Below are 23,049 nucleotides of genomic sequence, written 5' to 3'. Positions count from 1 at the left end.
GAAATGATATACGGCATGCAATTTTGTAAAGAAATGAGCTCATTCTTGTGATCTGTACCCCCTTCTCCTGTACAAAACTGCAGATAATGTTGCTTCATGATAAATATGTGTTAATAATAATTAGGCTATGAAGATAGTGATTGTTCTGTCATTGTGTTCTGCTGGTTACACATTGACTGTGGTTCATTATAACCAACCGTCTGCAACACTTGAGCCATATAGGTCCAATTAGAGAAACTGATCTTTTAAAGGGTAAATCCATTGGATCACTTGGGTGTAGTGCCGGCTGTGCAGTTTTGGATTGGTCTGATGGCTTGATAGCCACCCCATAAAAAATGTAAACTATAAAATTAGTTTATGTGCCACATGCCCAGAGATGTCCACTTACCCCATATCATGAGGGTGATGATGATCCATTTTAGATATTTTGAGACCTTATTTCATTGTATCATTTTAAAAGAAAATGCAGGATTGGATTGGACTGGATTTGGACTGAAAAAGGTCAGGTGCTGAAAAGGTATTTGATAGGTTATGGAGAAAGGATATATTCTGTTTTTAAATAGTATGAGGTCACACACAATAACTCTGCATACCATTGTCAGATTATTTTATTCTCTTCTTTACTTGCAGCCTGTCATGACTTCTGCAGGGAAAACATCTATGTGGGTCATTTACTGAAACCCTGAATGCAAAAACATTTCATGAACAATAATCGTTGTGCTTTTGTACTTCTTAGTGCTCTTGCACTTCTATCTGGGCTCAGAGTAAAGAACCCCCATAGTCATTATTCTTGTAGAAGTAATGACAGGCAGCCAACTTATAATTATAAGAAGGACAAGTCTCCTTAGTTGTGCAACGCCAGACTGGAGCGATCAAGGCCCAATGAGGCTTCCGTCACAGGGGCAACCACCCCTACTCCAGGCCCCCTCCCCAGCTACAACGTCCCTCTAGGCCCCCCCCCTAGTCGCAACCCCTCTCCAGGCCCCCCCTCCCCAGCCGCTAGCCCCCTCTGGGCCTCCTGCACATATCTGTCCTCTAGTTGCAGGTGTGATTACGGGGGGGAGATCTGGGAAGAGGGCGGCCCTTGCAGGCAGTAGACAGGGGTGGGTTTGAGTCAATGGGGCCCACGAGTGATGGGGCCTCTGGGTTTTACCTGGTGTCCCGCAGGCCCAGTCTGACCCTGTAGTTGTGTTTATTTATGTATAACTTTATTTATAATGTGCTACAAGGAAATGCAGTGTTGTTGAAACTTAACAACGTATACAGTAGGACAAGCATTATAATAAATAAGTATACACAGAGCATAAATACACAGAAATAACAGCTATGTGATAACAGACACAGTAGGACGGAGGTCCCTGCCCCATAGAGATTACAATCCAAGTGGATGGATAACATACAGGTACAAATTGGATTATAAAAGTGCACAAGGTTTGAGCACTGGCTCTTAATTGCCAGGACTGGATGAGACTAAATAATGTTCTAGGGCTCCAAATGGTAGAATCTGAGTTTTCTTCATGGTAGAATCTGAGTTTGAAACAGTGTTCCCTACAGAGGAATTCAGTGATGGAATGTCAGAGGTAAAGAGCAGCGAGATAAGACGTTTTTAGACCGTGGCTCTGAAAGGAGTGAAGGGGGGGGGGGGGTGGCCATGAACGTACAGGGAAACAAGTGAAGAAATGTAGTGAAGGGTTTAAATGTTAGTAGTAAGATGTATGCTATCCTCTGCGCAATCGGCAGATAGTTTGCATCTCTAGTAAAATTGATAAACATCTGTTTTGTGCACTACAACTCCTACACACCCTTACTGGGACTCAGAGCTAATAGGTTACGTTTGTCCACCTGTTTTTTGGGACACTGAGTATTGTAGCTAAACCACAGCTGGAGAGCCTCAGGCTGAAGATCCTTGTTATGGAGGCAAACTGAGCATGCAGATTGCTAGACATATGAGATGGACATCCTGGACATAAAATAAGGATAAAGTTAAAATATGTTTTGGTTAAAACAAGAAGATTAGTGGAGCTCAGTGGTTCCTTGCTTCTGCCCAATGGCATTTTTCTAGGCTTTTGGCATCTTCCTGTTCCCCCCACTGTTTAATGGCTTGTTACAGATGTGAATCTGTGTATTTCAAATTCTGCTTATCCATTTGTGAGCCTATTTCACAGGGGAGGGGTTTACATCTGTAAAGGTAATAAAGTAAAGTCTAGCATCCTGTTCTAGAATCATCCTCGCATTTCCTTTCATTTAATAGCCCGCGAGATGATTCCCTACCAGTGGGGCGTCATATCAGGGGGTTTAAGGGAATGTGTTCTATACAAGACACATACATTCCAGTGGAAGTAAATATAACATTTGCAAAGGCAAAAAATATTGTTCCACTAAAATACCATTTATCTCCACCCTTTTTTTTTAAACATATGTTTTGTGACTATGGTTTTTCAGTAAATTTTACAAAGACAGCATCTCACAGAAACGATGTGTTTATTGAGAATGTAAATAACTCATATTTAAGGGCAGTTTTTCTAAGCAGGAATTTATCCATAAATGATTTATTAGCACTTAGGAACCTGTCACAATGTCATAAAACAAGGGATTTGCTTTATTGACCCCAGGAGTAGCACAACAGTGGTAGCCAAACTAGATCGCTCATCTGCTGTTTGCATAAAGTCAGTGGGAAATGTCATTAAATATTGGGCTAATTGCAGTCGTTGTTGCTATTGCCTGATGATGTTGTATAGTTTCAGGGGTAGCCTTATTATTATTTTTATTATTATGTTTCCAGATGAGATCTCTACATTGACACAAGTGTGCCATGTGTGAGCAAGAGATGTGATTTTTTTCCTGATAGTTCTCCATATGCACCTGTAAATAAACAATTGTGTAGGTGGAATGGTGCAAGAGCAAGTATTAAATCTGTCCACTAAATTAGGGCAATATTCCATCAAAATTATAAGTATAGGGAATCATAACAGCTGTGGAGTGTGTAGTTAAAGATCCTTCCCATTTTCTGCTGAACTAGAAACTCAAACTACTACCCAGACCGTTGTCCCTGTTATTAAAGCCCTAAAAATGAATATGGCTACAGTGCCACATTTTATATATTAACCTTATTGAACCAGCCTTAAGGTTCAGCATCTCTATAGTAGTAATGATCTAGGCCTTCAAAGTTGTCACAGGAGTTTCCTATCTTGGATTTTGTGAGAAGTGTCTGTGACACGCACATGCTCAGTGGGCTCTAGGCATCTGTTGAGATTCTAAGCTTAGGGGTCATTGCAAAACTTCAAGCAAAAAATTAGGTTGGCCTGTGATATAAGCTGGTGCTAGAGGGCTGATTATCAAATTCTGATGCCAATTGCGCTGGTTTCTGAATTATTTACTAATCAGCCTTTTATTGTGACATTTATATGATATATATACAGCATCTTGGGTGTCAGTCCCTAAGCTCAGTAATTGACAGCAGCACAGATTATGTGCAGTGAATCAGCAGAAAAGAAGATGGGGAGCTACTGGGGCATCTTTGGAGACACAGATCTTCACTACTAAAGGGCTGTGGTTGCCTTGGGCTGGTACAGAAGCCCAAAACATAATGTACAACATTTCTGCCCTACATCTTTGGTTAAGCTTCAGTTCTCCTTTAAATAGAACTTTAGATGGTGGTAACAATAACCTGCTCATTGGTGCTACATAGCTTGAGAAAGAGACCACATATTCAGCTAGAGGGCAGATTACAGTAACGTAATATAATGTAACATGAAACTTAAATTCCATTTAACCATAACATTTTATGAAAAACCAGTTGAACCCTGTTTGCCTTGCGCACTTTGCCCCTTTTTGTAATTGTGTCTTTGTGTATCTGATTTTGGGTTTGTCATAGGATCTTCAAAACGGTCAGGATGTGGAAAGTGGGCACGACTACTCTACTGTGGTTGTGGCGGAAGTAGAGAAATATTGTGCTATTGAATCGTTATAATAACGTTAGCAAAAAAAAACTAAGCCTTGTCTAGGAACAATTAGAGGCAGATTTATCAAGGGTCGAAATGAATTCGAGGGAACTTTCGAAGTACAAAACATTTGAAATTCAAAGTCATTTTTTTGATACTTCGACCATCGAATAGGATACTACGATTTCGAATTTACTTTGAATTCGATTCGAAGTTAAAATGGTTTGAATATCCAATAATCAAAGTACTGTCTCTTTAAAAAAACTTCGACTTCAATACTTCGCCAAATTAAACCTGCCGAAGTGCTATGTTAGCCTACGGGGACCTTCTATAGCATTTTTCTAAGTTTTTTGAAGTCGAAGTAAAATCGTTCGATCGTACGTTAAAATCTTTCGAATCGTTCGTTTGAACGAATTTACTTCAACTGCAGAATACACAAATTTTATGAAATAATTTTATTTAAATTCGATGGTCGAGTTTCGAAGTATTTTTTACTTCGAAATTCGACCCTTGATAAATCTGCCCCCAAGTAGTTCATGTTTATTGGTCACGTGGCAGCATTAAGGCGAAACATATGGAAGATAAATGTAAGGTTCCTTTTAAAAAAAATAAAATGGAATGTTTACATTATATTTTCACTTGAAGATGGAGATTTTGTTAGTAAAATACACAAAGAGAAATGTTTGTTTTCACATTCACCGTAGATATGACATGGAGCTGGTAGAGGACTCTCCCGCTGCCTTGCACAACTCAAGCCTTTCTCCTCTTTGCAATGTTTGGTATAGTTCAAGTTGCCTGTTATATTTATACTTGGATTTATTCTTAGTAATGGAAATTAAAAATAGAAATACAATTTGGGTTCAGACTTCAGGTCACATCATATCATCGTTAGCACCAACTGTTGAAGTTGAAATGCCTTAAACATTTGCTCCCGGGCGCTGTCACATTCCAGTTTGAGGAAAACCAGCGGTGGATATTAATACATCCAACCCAGAAAACACAAGAAGAACTTCTATTATTAAATACTATACCGCTCCTTGGATTCCTTCGAGTAACTATTTCTGTGTTGTGGGCAAGGGAAACGCCACTTGGGCCACAGCTGGAAAGTACAATCATAGTTTTTACCTTTACAGAAGAACCTGCCAAAGGCAGACAAAAATTCTACTTATATCTATTGAAAAATCGGGAGTCCATATAGCTATTCAGCATGGCCAAAGGGACCAGCCCCAGTTCCAAGGCAGTCAAAATCAAATAAAAAAGTTTATATCAAAAAAGATATATATCCCAAGGCCTTTTAGAGTAAAAATAAGAATAATTTATTGAAATTCACATTTAAAAAGTATTCAGTACATACCACCCCACATATCCCACCCTCCGGCGCTTAGTCATAGGTGTGTCTACTTATGCAATTTAAATTTCTATAGGACTGTTACATTTATTTCCACCTGTTCCCATATTTCCGAAAAGGTAGTTTCAGTTGCAATTTAATGAAGCCTTACGTTCTGGCACACACAGTGAAATAACTATAAACATTCTGTAGGAAGCCAAACTCAACTGATCAGATGGATCTCAAAAGAAATGAGGAGAAGAATGTCAAGCAACGAGGTGTAGTCCGTCATTACTGGGTTTGTCAAGCCTTTCCCTACTTGGGTCTGGAAGGCATCAGTAGAACTGGTGGACAGAGCAAGTGCAATCTGATTGGACACATATAATATGAATGCATATGAAATATTAAAGTACAACTATTACTACAAATATTATTCTGAAACATACAGCCAAACAAACATTTGCTGCCCAGTAGTTGAGAATATCTTGTGTTGTGGTTTTTGAGTACACTATATTTTGCAAATGTACAAGGTGAATAATATGGACTTTTACTACTGTCTATACAACCCACAATAACCATAATTGAAAAGAACTGAAAAATAAAGAACTTGGAAAGAAATAGACCCAGCATTGAACCATACGTTCCTCTTGTTTTATTTATGATAACTCTGTGTTCTTTCTCTTGGTACAAATCCTACCATTTGTCCCAGTGCCCCTATTTGTCTACTTATCTGTTTAAAGAAATCAAAATATATCATATAAACAACTTTGCCAGTTCATTACTGACCTCCCCAGACAAAGTAATTTGATTTCTTTCTCAAAAGTGACCTCTCACTTTATTAACTGTTTTCATGCACTGGTTTTATAACATGGTATTCGACTGCCAGCCGCATTCCTTTAACTTCTAGAACACATATCTGACAGCTAGAGTTTCCCCTTATACAGCAGAATGAGCAATGTAATGCCACAGAGCTGAATTCATCACCAGTAAAGGTTTGACCCATGCATGAAAATCATTAGGTTAATTAATAGATGCAATGTAGCTCACAGTCAATCCTCTGTGTATCATGTGTCAAAGGGAAGGAATCTAAGGGGAAGTGAAATTGTTTTTAATACCATATTTTTTCAGTGAAAGCCATAGCTTGCAAAATAATACAATAAAATTACATGCAGTTAGTAGTCGGCTAAAAACAAAAAGACAGGAAAGAACATTCTTAAAAATATACCTTAGTCCTGGGAAAGTTTTCATAATGAATGCATAAAGTAAAGTTAACACTTCAAGTTATTTTATTGTAAAAATATCAATAATATCGATCGGGGTAAGCCCGTTGGAGGGCCTCATACACTGCCCGAAAAACTGCCGACTATAGGGGTAAATTTACTAAGCGGCGAAAATTTGCCAGGCGAAAATTCACTCAGACAACTCTAATTTACTAAAATGCAAAGTTGCGTCCAAGGCACCGAACGCTGACGAATTTTCACTGGTGATCAGGCCCGGATTTGTGGAGAGGCCACCAAGTTCTGGCGAAAGAGGTAACATTCAGTAAAATCCGCATCTAAGTGAACTTGCGCAGTAACGTCAATTCACCAAATTCACAAAAATTAGTCTGGCAATAGAGTGCGAATGAACGCTAGCGTCTGTCTCTTTCGCTAGGGAAGTTACGCCTGTGCCCGTTAGTAAATCTGCTCCATTGTCTATCGGCAGCTTTTATCCGCCCATGTATGGGGAGCTTTAATGGTGATTGATTTGTTAATCTCTTTCTTTGATTAGAAGTATCATTACTGCTAAACTGTTGTTGAAGGGTCATTTTTATTGTATTTATGTATCAGGAATTACAACACAATGAGATTAGCAGATGTGGTATAGTTCAACAAGTAGTCAAGCTTTCCCCTAATGCAAGTAAAAGGCCATCTTACAAATACACTATCATATGCAAAGACCATAAATACAGAATGTAACAATTGTTAGAGCAGACCCTGCACAATTACACTGGGTGGGCTGTGCACAATACAGAAATCATTATCCTCCTGGTGGCTTGAACAGATTCTGGGCTGGTGGCATACATTTTAGTGAGAAGTGTCCAGTAATGTCTAGTTATACCATGGAATCTATTTACCAGAATACAATAATAAATAATGAAGACAGTGTTGCCATTGGAAAGGTTCTCTGGGGGATTATAAAGCCTTGATCCTGGAACAAGGAATCCACTAAAAGAGAACAAACAGCAACAGTCTTAAATCCTAGTTTTCAGGGGAAGGAAAGGCTACTAGTAAGTAAGCTTTATCAGAAATGTCTATATAAATACACCAGTAAACCCTCAAAGTAATGCTGCCCTGAGTCCTCTGTCAAAAGAAACACAGCATTTCTTTCCTTCTATTGTGTACACATGAGCTTCTGTATCAGACTTCCTGTTTTCAGCTTAAAACTCCAGGACTAGGGCTTGAGCATGCTCAGTTTGCTCCTCTCTCCCTCTCCCCCTCCCTTTTCCCTCTTCCCTCCTCCCCCCTGCTGTAATCTGAGCCTAGAGCTACGAGTGAGCAGGAAGTGATGTCACATCAAGCTAATATGGCAGCTGCGATCCTAAACAAACAGAGAGAGAGTTTCTAGAGCTGTGGTAAAGCATTCTACATAATAAATATAGCATTCTTGCTTGCAGTATTGTGGATAATCTATTGGCAATAAACTGCCTTGGTAGCTTTCCTTCTCCTTTAAGCCAAGCTCGACCAAAAACCACAATTTCATCTTATTTATCAACAAAATAACTCGAAAAAGTCGGTCGGGAAAAAACTCAATAAAATCGTAAAAAAAAAATCAGATTTGATGCCTGAATCTGTAAATTTTTTCAGGTTATTGGCCGAAATCCCCAAGAGCAGACTGCAATATCTTCAAGATGTGAAAGAGACATCTCCCATTGACTTCTACATAACCTCAGCAGGTTTGAGATGGCAGATTTTTGGATTCAGACTTTTTGCAGCTTCAGGGTCTAATAAATCTCAAAAAATTTGAGTTTTTTTCCAAGAAAAATTTGGTTTAGTAAATAACACCCTTCATGTCTAGTTTTGCAAGAATAAGGGCCATTTTTGAGTGCAGTAAAGTACATAGATGTCCTATAGCACATGCTTACAATCTACAGTTAGTTGTTTTATGGGCTAGTGTCACACATATATTATACAAATATTAGGCACTGATTCAGCTACTCAGGGAGTGAAGAACAGCCCAGGATTGTCTCTTTCCAAATTGGTAACATCACTCTGTCCTATTAGCTTTTCTTTCAAATTCCAAGATAATGGTGACGTGAATTGCTGTCAAACTTTAACCCAAACTTCCTCCTTAAGAGTAATACACAAACAGAATATGTTTGATCTTGTGAAAATATGAAATTAACTAATCTTGCTTTTTTTCTTTTTGCTTGATATATTATCATTAATGAAATTCTCTTTATAGGTGTAATAGACAAAAATTGTTTCTACTTTAATAAAAGTGACATATTGACACACAACGTTGGAGCAGGATCTCCGCACATTCCTATTGTTGGGATGGGGGACAACACTTCAGATGGGACACTACAAAAAGACTTGGATATGCTGCCTACATTAAGGAATATTCCTGCAACTCAGTTTGACCAAAGTTATATGAACTTAAGTGGAAATACTTTACAGAACTACCCACTCACCCCTTTTACTCAAAGCACACTAACACAACACAGTGATAATTCCTTACTGACCAAAGAAAGGGAACACGAGGAAACCCTACTGGAAAAAAGGACTACAAATGTCACTTCTGGGGACTTGAATGAGGAATCTGTCTCTTCATCAGTGAAAACAGCTGGACCAGGGAAGCACGGGTTTGCATTTAAAGAAGGTAGGGCAAAGGAGATATTTATATGTCAGCTTAAGTGCATCCATGTAAGCTCCCGTGAGAGTTTCCCATTACTGTTTTTGTAGAGCATGCACTGATAAGTTACACTTAAGTGAGGCCTTCAAATCTCTGCGTATTGAATAGATAAGAGTTGAGTTGCCGAGGTCTTGAAAACCTTGATATGCAGTAGAAAAAACTGCAACAACAGTGCAAGGTGTTACATTACAGATAAATAAGCAACCATGGAGGGAATGGATGCGAAACAAAAATGTAAGATGATGGAAAGAAGGAAATTTAATTATTATGGAAAAAAGGAACTAAACCTACAGAGGTTGTGTATGGAAGTGCAATGAAAATGCTAACAGTTTAGTAAAATGGAAAATATATTAGAGAAGAATAAGAAAAAAAAGTTGTATTAGACATTTTAGATACCTGGTCGAAAATAGGTATCTATTTAGTATCCTCCATTCCTACATCATAAAGTGTAACTTTACCCTTAAGTATGCTTGGCTCAGAAAAGCACTAATACTGGCATAGACATATGGTATCTCTCTGTAAATACTGTAAGAGAACCAGTGAGTTATCCTTGTCATGGGATGTGCCATTAATTTCCCTTTTCAACTGGCCACACCATCAGTGAAAAACTTCAAAGAATTTTAGCACTTTGGCATTGCCTTGTTATTAAATGACACTCACCATACAAGCCCTGCCCCCTGCACTGAACCCATGGACCACTGTATAGCAGACTTCATGGCCCTGTGGTTCTTATTCTGAGTTTGTCTGTACCTCCGGGCAGATACTGCACATTTTTCCATAGAAGTACTTTGGCGCAGGCAGTGTCTAAAAACACTCTGAAGGGAAGGTATTCATACCTCCCAACATTTTGAAATAAAAAGAGGGACAAAAAAGCTGGCGCAATGAAAATTTTTAACCTTTTCGGGGAGATTAGTCGCCCCAAAGAAGAGGCGATTAGACGCCAGGCAACTAAATCTCCCCCAATCTCCAGGTGTGACCTTACCCTTACAGTGCTAAAGTGATGCAAGGGGCTCTCTGGATGCAGATCATCATGGCAGCACAGTAGAGGATTTGGTATGATTTTTAACCGGATATAAGTTGTTTTGAGCTGAAAAGAGCTTACTGTTGTATTTGTACTCTGCAAAGGTATTCCTATAGATAGAGCTCATTTATGACTGCAAGCGCAGTGTGCAAAGTGCAGTTTTGGACACAAATTGCCTTGTTTTATTTACTCATAATGCAGTGTTTTGGCATAATCCCAGTGTACCTCTGAACATGTGGGGAATAGGGATGGGCGAATTTGACCCGTTTTGTTTCGCCAAAAATTTGCTGCCGGCGAAATGTTTTTTGACATGATTATTTTTTTTTGATGCGCGACGCCATACAAGTCTATGGGCGTCATTTCGGCGGCGAAACAAGGCGAAAGAATTCGACCCTTTCCTAGTGGGGAATTGTGCCTGGTGTGTCAGAACAAATGCAACGGCACATGCACTTGGTAACTAATTAAATGCAGTTGAGATTGCATTGCTGGCGCTGGCTGTTATGATGACATTACCATGTGATTCTTTTGGTGCACTGTGGGAACCCTGGAATTACCCCCACATTCAGGGTTCCACTGTAGTAGCTATTGAGACAGCTTTGGATATCTAAATATAATGGATTGGTCATAGAGGTTTGGTGGCAGGTGGTGTTGCCAATTTATAATCTTTGTCGGAGAAAGGAAACACATTATCTGAGTTCTGCAGATTTAGAAGCCAAACCCTACTATATCTATACCAATTTGCATTTGTTATAGGAAAAGGGTATTATTTTATGTATAATCTGTTTTCTTCAACTAAATGTGTTTACTTTGTTTTGTTTTTTTCCAGGTGCCTGTATAAACATTACGCACAACCAATGCCAAAATCTACCCTACAATTACACTGTTCCCAAATCCGTGTATTCATTTGTTAAGAGCATAGAGATGGAAATGTTCCTCAAGTTCTTCAGCTATCTCAATCGTCTCAGCTGCTATCCACACATTATGCTTTTCGGTTGCAGCCTGGCCCTTCCAGAATGCTACAACCACGGCGATGAGAGGTATTTGGCAGCACCAAATTATCAATGTCCACTGGGTTTAAAACTTGACTGCAGGTTATTTTTAATATTTCAAGCAGACCTTGTGGGATTGATTTGGACTGGTTGAAATGGAGCAAACTATTTACATGAACAGAACTTTCTCTAATTCTAAGGTTGTATACAAAGTCTGTTTGCAGATCAGAAATTGGCCCAGTCGTTTTCACTGTTCTTTTATCAATAATATAAGGTGTACACATTATGATACCAAAGCTTTATCAGAAAGGTCTATATAAATACACCAGTAAACCCTCAAAGTAAGGCTGTTCTGAGTCCTCTGTCAAAAGAAACACCACATTTCTTTCCTTCTATTGTGTATACATGGGCTTCTGTATCAGACTTCCTGTTTTCAGCTTAAACCTCCAGGACACGGGCTTGAGCATGCTCAGTTTGCTTCTCTCTTCCCCCCCCTTCCTGCTCTAATCTGAGCCCAGAGCGGGAGATACTCAGACAAGAAGTGATGTCACACCAAGCTAATATGGCAGCTGCTATCCTAAACAAATAGAGAAAGATTCTAGCGTTGTTTACTTGGGTATGGTAAAGAATTCTACAGAATAAATATAGCATATTAGCTTGCACCAATATGGCTAATCTATTGGCAATAAATTGCCTCGGTAGCTTTCCTTCTCCTTTAAAAACCTTCAGTATATAAGGTCTAGGAGACCATAGCAATTTAGCACATGGTGATCAATAAGATTCTATGTTGATAAAGTTTATGCACAAGTTACAGCAATACGCAAGTTAGGTATATATTTTAGCTAAATGAATGCACTTTGATTTCAGAGTTCTGGTAGTACTTAACACTATTTCTCCTGTATTCTCCAATATCTATGTTAAAGTACTGAAACAAGTAACTCCTGCAGGGTAGGCCTGCTAATAACACAAAACTGTAAATCCACAGGGAGTTGAACTTGTCTGAAGTCTGACAGCTTTAAATGGCATATGGCAGCTTTGTTTCTGTAATCTTTCTACTACACAACTTTTTACAGCAGCTCGACACTCAGCAGCTGTCTCTTTTAAAGATATTTAGTAGGGCCTCCCTCACAGCAGTCACTAACACCCAGAACTAGTTACCAGTCTACTAAGTAATCTGATACTTTTACAGTAAAGATTTACCCCCATATGTAATATAAGGCATTAAGTTTGCCCAGGAGCAGTAACACGAGCGCACCCAATGTGCGAGGTTGTTGAAAATAGCATTGACAGTACCTTAAATTCGCACTTTGCAATACTTTTATGCGAATGTTTTCTCCGCCACCAAAGTTGTGGCGTAATTCAGTCACAGAATGTGTGCATAAATATTTGCAATTTGCGAATTTTTTACATATTTAAAAAGCTCTTTTAGACATTCGCATTGTGAAAAAAAATTCACAATTCTGTTTGCACCACACTTATTCAGCTTTATAAATATAACCATGCACAGGGCAAATCTATTCACTTTGCGAACCAATCTGCCTTGCGCAAAGTTTATAAATCACCCCCATTGACTTCCATTTGTACAGTCCTGATCCAAAATCCAATTTAAAAAGAAGTTTCACACACAGGAGTATTTGGGGAAAATTCACTAACCTCTGAAAATTCGCCAGCGCCGGCTTCGCTTACATCGCAACACTTCGCCAGGCGTAGATTCGCCAGGACAACGCTAATTCACTAAAATCCGAAGTTGTGTTCAGGGTGCCGAATGCTGGTAGTTGCACTAGCGTTACTGCGCCAAGCAAAGCGAAGTTGCGCTAGCGTTGGCTAATTTGCATACAGCAGGAAGTTAAAGTACAATGGACGTATATGTTGCAGCAAATACATTACACTACACAAGCCCAGGGAAACCTTAATAAAATAAAATAAAGTTGTTATATTGTCCTTCACATGAGCCCACTGTATAGTTTATGTGCCATATGTTAGGAAATGTAGGGGGGAAGCTGGTTACCCCAGAAAAAATTTTACACTATTTTTCAGCCTATCACCCTAGAATAATTTTCAACTATTTTTTGAATAACTCTTATCCACTTCGCTTGGTCTGAGGTGGCGAAGGCAAGTCTGGCGTAACGTTCAGTAAAATCCACATCTTTTGCGTAGTTACGTCCATTCGCCAGATTGCAAATTTGCCAGGTGTTAGGGAGCGAAGTACCGCTAGAGTCTATCTCCTTTGCTAGCGAAGTTACGCCGGGGACCATTAGTAAATCAGCGAAGTACCCAAATGACGTCACTCTGGCGAATTTTTACCAGCGTTAGTCACTTGGCCCTTTAGTAAATTTGCCCCTTCGAGTAAGCTTGTGCATAGCATATGTGCATACTTTTTTATTCTTAAAAGATAGTTACTTGTGTTGCAGAAACAATGCAGATTCCTTTTTAAGTGCCATAGATATTAAAAAGCTGACTTTGTATTGTTTATCATTCAGACTTGTTACATCTTTTTTCCATATTTCCAATTCTACTTGCCTCATGCCATGCTTTCTCCTTTCTACTGTAGACTTGATATTGGATAGACCTGTTTCCAAAGTTTCACTTAGTATTTGACTAGTGTCAACTAGTTTTGAATAACATATGCTTCAATTGCCTTTTTGTGTGTATATTTATACGGTGAAGACTGTTTCCAAGAAGGTTCCTATGATACAAATAATAAACGGACACATCTGGGCCTCGCCATCCATATTGGGAAGGTCTGCTGGAAGTCATGCGGTGTGAACATGTGTCACAAGCGGACTTGTTTTAGGGTTTGCTCACACGGTATAGAAATGTATCCAGTGTCCATGGAAATGAAATTATTTACTTCCAAAATATAAGGTGAATTAAATGGGTAATGATATCCCACAGTGTAGCTGAAACCAATCGCTTGAGGATTTTTTGAGGATAGATAAAAGAGAAGGATAAAATTTTCTTTTGCATAGTAAGGATAAAATAGCACTCCTAAGTAAAGAAGTAAGGCCAGTGAGCTTATTCACATCTGTGACAGCTCAGCAGATCCTGATCTCATTCCAAATGCAGGTGCTCTGCTAGAGGGAGTCTTATGTCTCCACTGATCATTGATGAATTTCCTTCTGCTTCAATGAACTGTCATGGGGGTAATAGTAGAGATGTCCAAGCTGAAGCCATCTAGCTCTGTTCTCTAGTAAAACTCTGTGTGTAGTTATTGAATAAAATCTGGAGGAACAAATCACAAGCCTGGTTAAATTATTCTGGATTTTACCAACACTAAATTCTTTGTAACTATTTGTCCAAGTGTTATTTCATAAAACCAAGCAAGCATTCTGTCATTTTACTCGATGATTCAGCCTCTGGGGTTTCATTGGAACCATGTTTGGGGTCTCCCACTCAGATTTGAAAAATACAAATATGTGCAGAGTAAAAACTATCCAATCTATGTAATTGATAACAGAAATGTCAAATGCTATTTTATACAATTGTATCACACAGAGGTCATTGCAGGTACTGATTCACACATGGGGGCAGATTTATCAAGGGTCGAATTTCGAGGGTTGAAAAACCCCCGAATTTGACCCTCAAAGTAATTAGAAGGATTTTAGCGCAAAAGCTTCAATCGTTTCGATCGAATAAAAATCATTTGAATCGAACGATTGGAACGATTTTAAGCGATCGGTCAAAGGATTTTTATTAGATCAAAAAAAACATAGAAAAGTGCTGGGGAAGGTCCCCATAGGCTAACATTGGACTTCTGTAGCTTTCATTTGGCGAAGTATGAAGTCGAAGTTCTTAGATTATCGAATGGTCGAACGATTTTTACTTCGAATCGTTCGAATCATTAGATTTGATCGAATTTGACCAATTCGATGGTCGAAGTACCCAAAAAAATTCTTCGAAAATCGAATATTTCTGATTCGAACTATTCACTCGAGCTTAGTAAATCTGCCCGATGGTGTGTGTTATAGGAATGGACTTGCTTTCCCCCTATTACTAATTATTGTACATATTCCGTAGTAACGTTTCCCTGAATTCCTCATTATTACAAACATAATTTTCATTAATTGTTGCAGCTCAATGAAAAATGTTCAAAGCCACATAATGGGCCAGATTCAATTCAGTGGTTTATCATGTGAAAACTCATGGACGAGATTCAATTTGTGGAGAAAAAACTCTTCTCCAAATTCAATTCCTGTTTTTTTCCCCCATATAAACAGTGAGATAAGTTTTTCTAAATTGAATTGCATTTCAAATTAAATATCATTCATGAGTTTTCATGAGATAAACCTTTTTCTCACTAAATTGCATTGGGCTCAATGTTCCTAAACCAAGACCTACATGTATTGTTCATTTTGGAAAGTGTCCAAATTGCGACCATTGATTTGAATTGGAGATTGGAAAATGAATAGGAGGGGCCTGAATAGAAAGGTGAGTAATAGCAATACATGTGTAGTCTTACAGAGTATTTATTTTTAGATGGGGTCAATGACCCCCATTTGAAAGCTGTTAAGAGTCTGAAGAAAAAGGCAAATAATTCAATAACTATAAAAAAGAAATAATGAAGACCAATTGAAAAGTTTCTTAGAATGCTAAAAGTTAATTTAAAGGTAATCCACCCATGTAAGAGACACAGTAGGAAGTGAAGTCCCTGCCCTCTAGAGCAGGGGTCCCCAATCTTTTTTACTTGTGAGCCACACTCAGAATTAAAAAGAATTGGGGAGGAACACAAGCATGAAAGAAGTCCCTGGGAATAACAAATAAGGCTGTGAATTTAGTAGCCCCCATGTGGGGCCTACAGGAGGCTCTATTTGGCATTGCACGTGGTTTTAATGCAATTTAATCATGCCTCCAAGTCTGGAATTCAAAAAAAGCACCTTATTTGAGGCCCCTGAGAGCAACATCCAAGGGGTTGTTTAGCAACATGTTGCTTGCGAGCCATTGGTTAGGGATAAGTGTTCTAGAGCTTACAATCTAAGTGAGTGGATAACATACAAGCACAAATACGAGGGCAAAGGGGCATACAGGTTTGGGCATTGGCCCTTACCAGCCAAGACTTGACCAGATAATATTCTAGTGCTCCAAAGGGTAAGATTTGAGATTCGGATTGAAGAGGTTGAGAGAGTCTTCCCTACAGAGGAATTCAAAGAAGGAATTCCAGAAGTAAGGAGCCGCAAGATATGAAACTATAGCTGTTCTCTTTCATGTAGAAGTGTAAATAAACAGTGAGGGAATAAGTCTAAGCAAACAAACTCTGCTCTTATATTTTCTTTTATAAATAAATTGAAGACAACTTAAAAATGGTATTTATTTACTTTTTGAAGCCTCTTACAGCATTGCCACCTCCATCACATTCATGTGTTTGTTCTTTATTCCGCCCTCTGTTTCTGGAAATAGGAGAGCAAACAAAGCTTTGAAGGTCTTCTCTTTAGACATCGTTCCAGTTTACTTGTGTTTTGGTTTATTTATGAAACTGGGCTACCAATGAAACCTGCTCCTAGTTGGGTGACTGCATTAGCTATTTAGCTGAGGAACAGTAGCCTGCATTATGCTGTCAAGGACCGTATTCTGGTTTTTATATTGTGATTTTACTGTAATACAGTGACCGCTAAGTAAACTCTGTAAGGAAAGACATTACACCTGTCAGACATATGAAGTTTTATGCATTTCCATCCTTTCCAGATTTCCATCTCACTATGCAGAATCTATACACACACTTTTCATAAAATGTGCAGTAAAGGAGCTCACGGGGTGATTACCTTTGAAATTTCAGTTTAAATATATATATTTTCCCTTGTAAGATAATGTAATAGTGAAAATACATGTAATGTATCGTATTGACCAATAAAGGTTATGATGTTAAAAATATATATATATATTTTCCCCTATAAAAGGCATTTTGGACCAATATCTACCCTTAGGAAACACCAGGGCAACTCTGTTGTTTTAGGAGTATATAGATAGTGTGTGTGTGTGTGTATATATATATATATATATATATATATATATATATATATATATATATATATATATATATATATATATCAGTCCATGAAAGCACTCACGGCCACGATCATCAAGCATATATCAAAAGATTTTTATTCGTGCATGGTGTATCAACACGTTTCGGCTCTCAACGAGCCGTCGTCAGGATAGTGACCAGAAGTGAGATGCGTCATTAAATAACCACCTTACCCAATCAACATGCATTAATATAATCACCTACATTAGTGGAACAGCGACGCCCCCTTCCCATTAATGTGTATAGTAAAATTCTCACACCCATTAATAAATAGTTATCCCATAAAAATATACCAGCATTAATATGTGCACAGACACTGTGAGGCATCTAGAGAGTGAAAAAGATCTTCTCTCATTAAAAACAAGTAAAATTCATTTAAAGGTGTAGAAATAGATACTTGTGCAACGTGTATCGATTTAGTGTATACAATGTGATCATTTAAACAACGTGTCGAGGAATCTGTTTGTCTAAATGGCCACAATATCAAATGAATATTGTTCAATCAGTGTATACTATCTCAAAACGTATCATTGGTACTTAATCAGACTACTGCACGTATCTGCCCACTGGGTGAGGTGTGTGGTTCAACATCACCTTAAATTGAAAGTAAGTGGATTCGGATTTTGGAAACAATAGCACCCAGAGGGCTGAATGAAATGTACATTCTTGCCAGCTATTTATGATCTAAGATATATGATGATACTAACTTTCAATCAATTGAACTACACACCTCACCCATATATATATACATATATACATTTAGTGATGATAAGCAATACTAATATATATATAAATATATTCTAAAATGATCAGGGATTGTTGGATGATGAAGATCCTGTCATAGATTATGTATATGCTGTTATGGTGCTTTCCACTGTATAACTTTATTAGGGCCCCTGAGGATTCCTTGCTAATCGCATTACTGTTATATTTACAGTCCCAGGAATGTTATATGGAGGCGTGCATTAAACATGTGTTTATAATAACAAGGCTGATCCCGTTAGCCTCTTCAAGATTATTTCCAATGCTGTTTATTATTTAGAAGTAATGCCAATAATGTTTTTTTTTTATATCTCTTGCAACTAGCAGTACCTCCTAAGTGCAGATTTACCGGCTATTCCTGCAAACACAGGGCCAAATTCATTATTCCCAAAGAGTATAAAATATTTTTCTTTTAATTGTGGAAAAAAATTTAAGGCGGAGATGTAAAATGTTAAATTCCTCTTACTATTCCTGTAATTTGTTATACTTACTGGAAAGACCAGGGGGTGATTTTAATCCCCATGGTCTTCTTAGGGACCATGACATACAGAGTGATGAATGGCAAGTACTGTCCATGATTCTGTAAAGCTGGTTGGTGTCTTATCATGAAAAGGGTCCATGAAAGCTGTCAATCAATTTATTTTGAGGACAACCATTTGGATGCATCCATTCTAAATAGTACTAACCAAACATAAGCAAAAAAAAAAAAAATGCGTACTTGCCTGATAACAGATGGGGGCAGATTTATCAAGGGTCGAATTTCGAAGTAAAAAATACTTCGAAATTTGACCATCGAATTGAAATACTTTGAATTCGAATTCAAACTTTTTTCATCAAATTTGGGTATTCTGCGGTCGAAGTAAAATCATTTGATCGAACGATTAAATCCTTCGAATGAAACGTTTCGGACGATTTTATCGTACGATCGAACGATTTTACGTCGACTCCAAAAAACGTAGAAAAATGCTATAGAAGGTCCCCATAGGCTAACATAGCACTCCGGCAGGTTTCTTTGGCGAAGTACTGAAGTCGAAGTTTTTTTAAAGAGGCAGTACTTCGATTATCGAATGGTCGAATATTCAAACTATTTTACTTTGAAAATTCCCTCGAATTCACTTCAACCCTTGATAAATCTGCCTCATGGTATAAGGGAACTCTTTGCCCTTCATTTTCATCAAGCTAGGAACAAAGCAGGATCCCGCACACCCAACAGATAACAACAATATGCCTGGTGCTCACTGGCAGAGGTTCGGCAAGCCCCACAACAGAGTACATCAAAGGAATTCCAACGGCACACAGGACTATGAGAAATCTTCAAAAATGTATTTTAAAGCATTTTTGAAGATTTCTCATAGTCCTGTGTGCCGTTGGAATTCCTTTGATGTACTTCATTTTCATCAGCCTTTGGAGGATAGGGGAAATGCTCTTCTATAATGTAATGACTAGTGCACTGACTGTGGAACGTAACACTACTGAATTCCATATACCCCTCCTACAATGCACCAAGCACTGGTGCAGTAAAACCAATGTTGAACTCTAAGAAAGAACTCTTTCATGTTTCTCTTGGTGCCTTGTCATTGCAATTTGCAATGACTATTACTTGTACAGTTTTCAACATGTAAAAACATTAGAGGGTGTTAAGGGCGCCTGAGTAGCCCTATATAAATACAGATGTATGATTTCTTATCCAGAATACTCCAAACCAGGGGTCTTCCAGTAAGGGATCTTACTGTAATTTAGATCTCCATACTTGATGTCTATTAAAATATAATTTAAACAGAAATAAACCCAATAAGATTGTTTTGCCTCCAATAAGGATGAATAATATTTTAGTTAGGATTGGGTGCAAGGCATTGGGTTCAAGGCAATCATTTCTAAAATTTACAATTATTTGAGTCTATAGAAAATGGCTTTTCTGTAGTTCAGATATTTCAGGATACATAAGTAGTTCTGGAAACATGGGGATAAATAAGTTGTGGTGGAGCAAAGGAGACTTTGACCTAAGAAAAGTTCTGATATAGGAGAGTTCTATAACAAAGAGTTCTTAAAGGGGACCCGTCACCCAAAGAAATTATTCAAAATCCTATTTTATCACTTTAGTCAAGCAAAATGAACTTTAATTACACTATATAAATTATTTGAATCTTGTTTCCTTCAGTCTGGGATTTCAAAATTATAGCAAGCAGGCAGCAGCCATTTTGTGCACACTGTTATTAAGGCAAGCCTTGCATCATCTCAGAATCTTGTTTGTGCACCAGAATGGGGGACCCAATGTCCATTTCCATGCCCTGCATACACAATTAAATGGTTAAGAGAATGGGAGAATGTGGGGAGAGCAGTGATTTCTAGGAAGTGCTGAATGGAAAGTGAAAGTAATTGTCTGCCCCGCCTCTATGCCATTGGCATAGAGGAGGGGCAGACAATATTTGATTGACAGCTGAGATTTTTAAATGATCTTACAACAGCTATGAATGCTTTAATAAAAAATAGAAATTGGATTTCATGTTTAATTTGAAAAGGACTTTTATTATACAGATTTTTGTGTCTGGGTGACAGGTCCACTTTAATCAAGTTACAACTGGCTATAACAAGCTTTTACTTCTGATACAGAAATATTACAGAGAACATCCTGACAGGGTGTAGAAATACACTAAAATGTTTTACTTGAGGTTCTTTATTATTCCCGACTGACAATGCCACACATAGACAGGCCAGCAATGTTACTATTGCTACAGGTTGTAAAGGATATAAGTTGAAGCCTCCATATGCCCATTGGGTCCATATAGTCCCACTTAAATATACTGTTACTTGTCATCAGGACAAAGCTTTTGAGCAGAGATCATTGCTCACCAGCCTTTATGTTAATCCTGTTATGGATTTGGCTGCATGCTACTGACGCTGATGGTCATTTAGAACAAATGATCATTTTTTGTGTAGAGGAAACAGCTAAATTATACACAAAGGAAAGCACAGAGTTTTCATGGAGTGATTCTGCTGTCCCTGTACTTGCACCAACAAATTTGCCACTTCTAACATACTTTTCTTTTCCTTGGGAATTATGTAAATCCCACTGTCTCGCAATGCAGGCAGGAATATATGTTCTGCTATTAGTTTGTTAGGTTGCAGATTCTAAGGGAGGGTCTTACCTTATGTATGAATTATAGTGTGTGTGACCAGGACTATTTCTGTGTGTATTGTGCCTCTGACCCACTTGTACACGGCCACTCCCAGCAACTCCCTGTACCTTCTGTGGACTCTGGGCAGGTTGGATTCCAGTCACAGGGATTTCTTTGCAGCAATAACTTGTTTATTAACAGTAAACAACATAAGTGCAGTCAGTTGTCACTTCTTTTAAGTCAAATGAAATAGTGACAGATCCTTCACAGAAGTAAAGGAAGTGTAATTACCACATTCCTGAGGCAACTCCTCCACGAGGGTAGATCACTGTGCTTTGGGTTCCTCAACTTGGGGTCTTGTATCTTGGCACCATACCTGGTCATCCACTCACCCACTGAAATCCCTGCACTAGTGGTTCACACAACATGGGGTCCTAACCCCACTATTCCTCCTCGGTGGAGCGAAAGCTGCTCACTATCTTCCCTGAGCCTTCCTCTTAGTCCTAGAGTAACTATGACAAAACTGATTAGCTAACCCTACCTAAATGTTTACCAAACTGTAGCCCTAGGCTTGTAACAACTTCCAAGAGAGGTGAGGTCCCAGGAAAGACCCTGGGCACATGGGGCTATACCCCTATATACTTTTAAATGCTGCCATCTACTGGGCAACAATAACCTAAATTAAGTTACATAGGACCCAGGAAATGAGACATAGCTGCCTGGGTGACTCAAAGGACCTTTGTGTCCAAAAATACAAAGGGGAAACTGCCTGAGAAATGTCTAATCAACAGGGTCCCTACACTTACATTTAGTCAGACTGCTGTAAGAGGATGTAAGTGCTTTAGAAAAGGGAATTCTCTAAAAAAGATTTCTGAGATGATGGAGCTTCAAGGTCACTGTAGTCACTGAGGTCACTAAGTTGTGAAAACTAAACTTTCATTCACACAGAGGCAATTACACTGTACATTTGTTTACTGTAATTGCCATAACAAACTGCCATCTCGGTTGAAGATTAGAAATGGAATTGGTTTTGCAGAAATTAACACTGTGTTATTAAGTAATGCACAGCTGCTCCTTTCCAAATGGCACCATCTTGCTCAATTTCCATGCTCCATTTGAATCACTTTAGCAGGTTATTCCTTAATTGGAATCACCCACTATTAATAACTTTGACTTCTTAGTTGAGCACTTGTATAGGCTTCAAACAAAGTATAGTAAATTAATATGTATATACAGTATATGCATGTATATCTCGTGACTCTCTGCTCCATATTGCATTTCCAGAAAGCTCCTGGGAAGGAATTCCTTCTTTACACAGTTGGTCTCTGGATGTGGGTGATTGCCAATTATACATTTTTTTAACCATAGCTCATTTTTACTCTGGAATTAATTGGAAATATCTGTAGTATCTTGTGTGAATTCTAAATTGAATGTGCAAAAATGCTAATATTTTATTTCAGGCACCCAACTTTAATACAGCCAACCAGTTGTCTTCCCTCTTGCGCAAAGGTCAGGGCTTGTATAGAAAAAATTATTTTATTCCACAGTTATTCCCCTATAGTTTAGCAACGCCACTACACTTAGGGGCAAATTCACTAACCTCCGAAAATTCGCCAGCGACGGCTTTGCTCACATCGCAACACTTCACCAGGCGTAGATTTGCCAGGACAACGCTAATTCACTAAAATCTGAAATTGCGTCCAGGGCAGCGAACGCTGGTGAAGTTGCGCTAGCGTTACTACGGCAAGCAAAGTGAAGTTGCGCTAGCGTTGGCTCATTTGCATACGGCGGGAAGTTAAAGTTGAATGGACGTATATGTTGCAGCAAATACATTACATTACACAAGTCCGGGAAACCTTAATAAAATAAACTAGAGTTGTTATATTGCCCTACACATGAGCCCACTGTATAGTTTAGGTGTCATATGTTAGGAAATGTAGGGGGGAAGCTGGGTACCCAAGAAAAAGTTTACGATCTTTT

At 38.4% G+C, this 23,049-nt stretch overlaps 1 protein-coding gene across 6 annotated transcripts in view; it reads left to right on the top strand.

The window, feature by feature from the left end:
• corin.L (corin, serine peptidase L homeolog) overlaps nt 1–23,049 on the top strand; it is a 113,432-nt gene that overhangs the window by 36,152 nt on the left and 54,231 nt on the right. For all 6 annotated transcript variants that reach the window (XM_018229598.2, XM_018229615.2, XM_018229601.2 and 3 more), the window contains exons 3-4: nt 8,713–9,129; nt 11,010–11,220. In XM_018229598.2, the coding sequence (XP_018085087.1) occupies nt 8,713–9,129; nt 11,010–11,220 (628 nt within the window). The remainder of the gene's footprint in view (nt 1–8,712; nt 9,130–11,009; nt 11,221–23,049) is intronic.

The sequence above is a fragment of the Xenopus laevis genome, chromosome 1L, assembly GCF_017654675.1.
Source record: "Xenopus laevis strain J_2021 chromosome 1L, Xenopus_laevis_v10.1, whole genome shotgun sequence".
Classification (NCBI taxonomy): Eukaryota; Metazoa; Chordata; class Amphibia; order Anura; family Pipidae; genus Xenopus; species Xenopus laevis.
The sequence above is the reverse complement of the archived record's forward strand: the minus strand, read 5'-3'. Positions and strand labels throughout refer to the sequence as shown.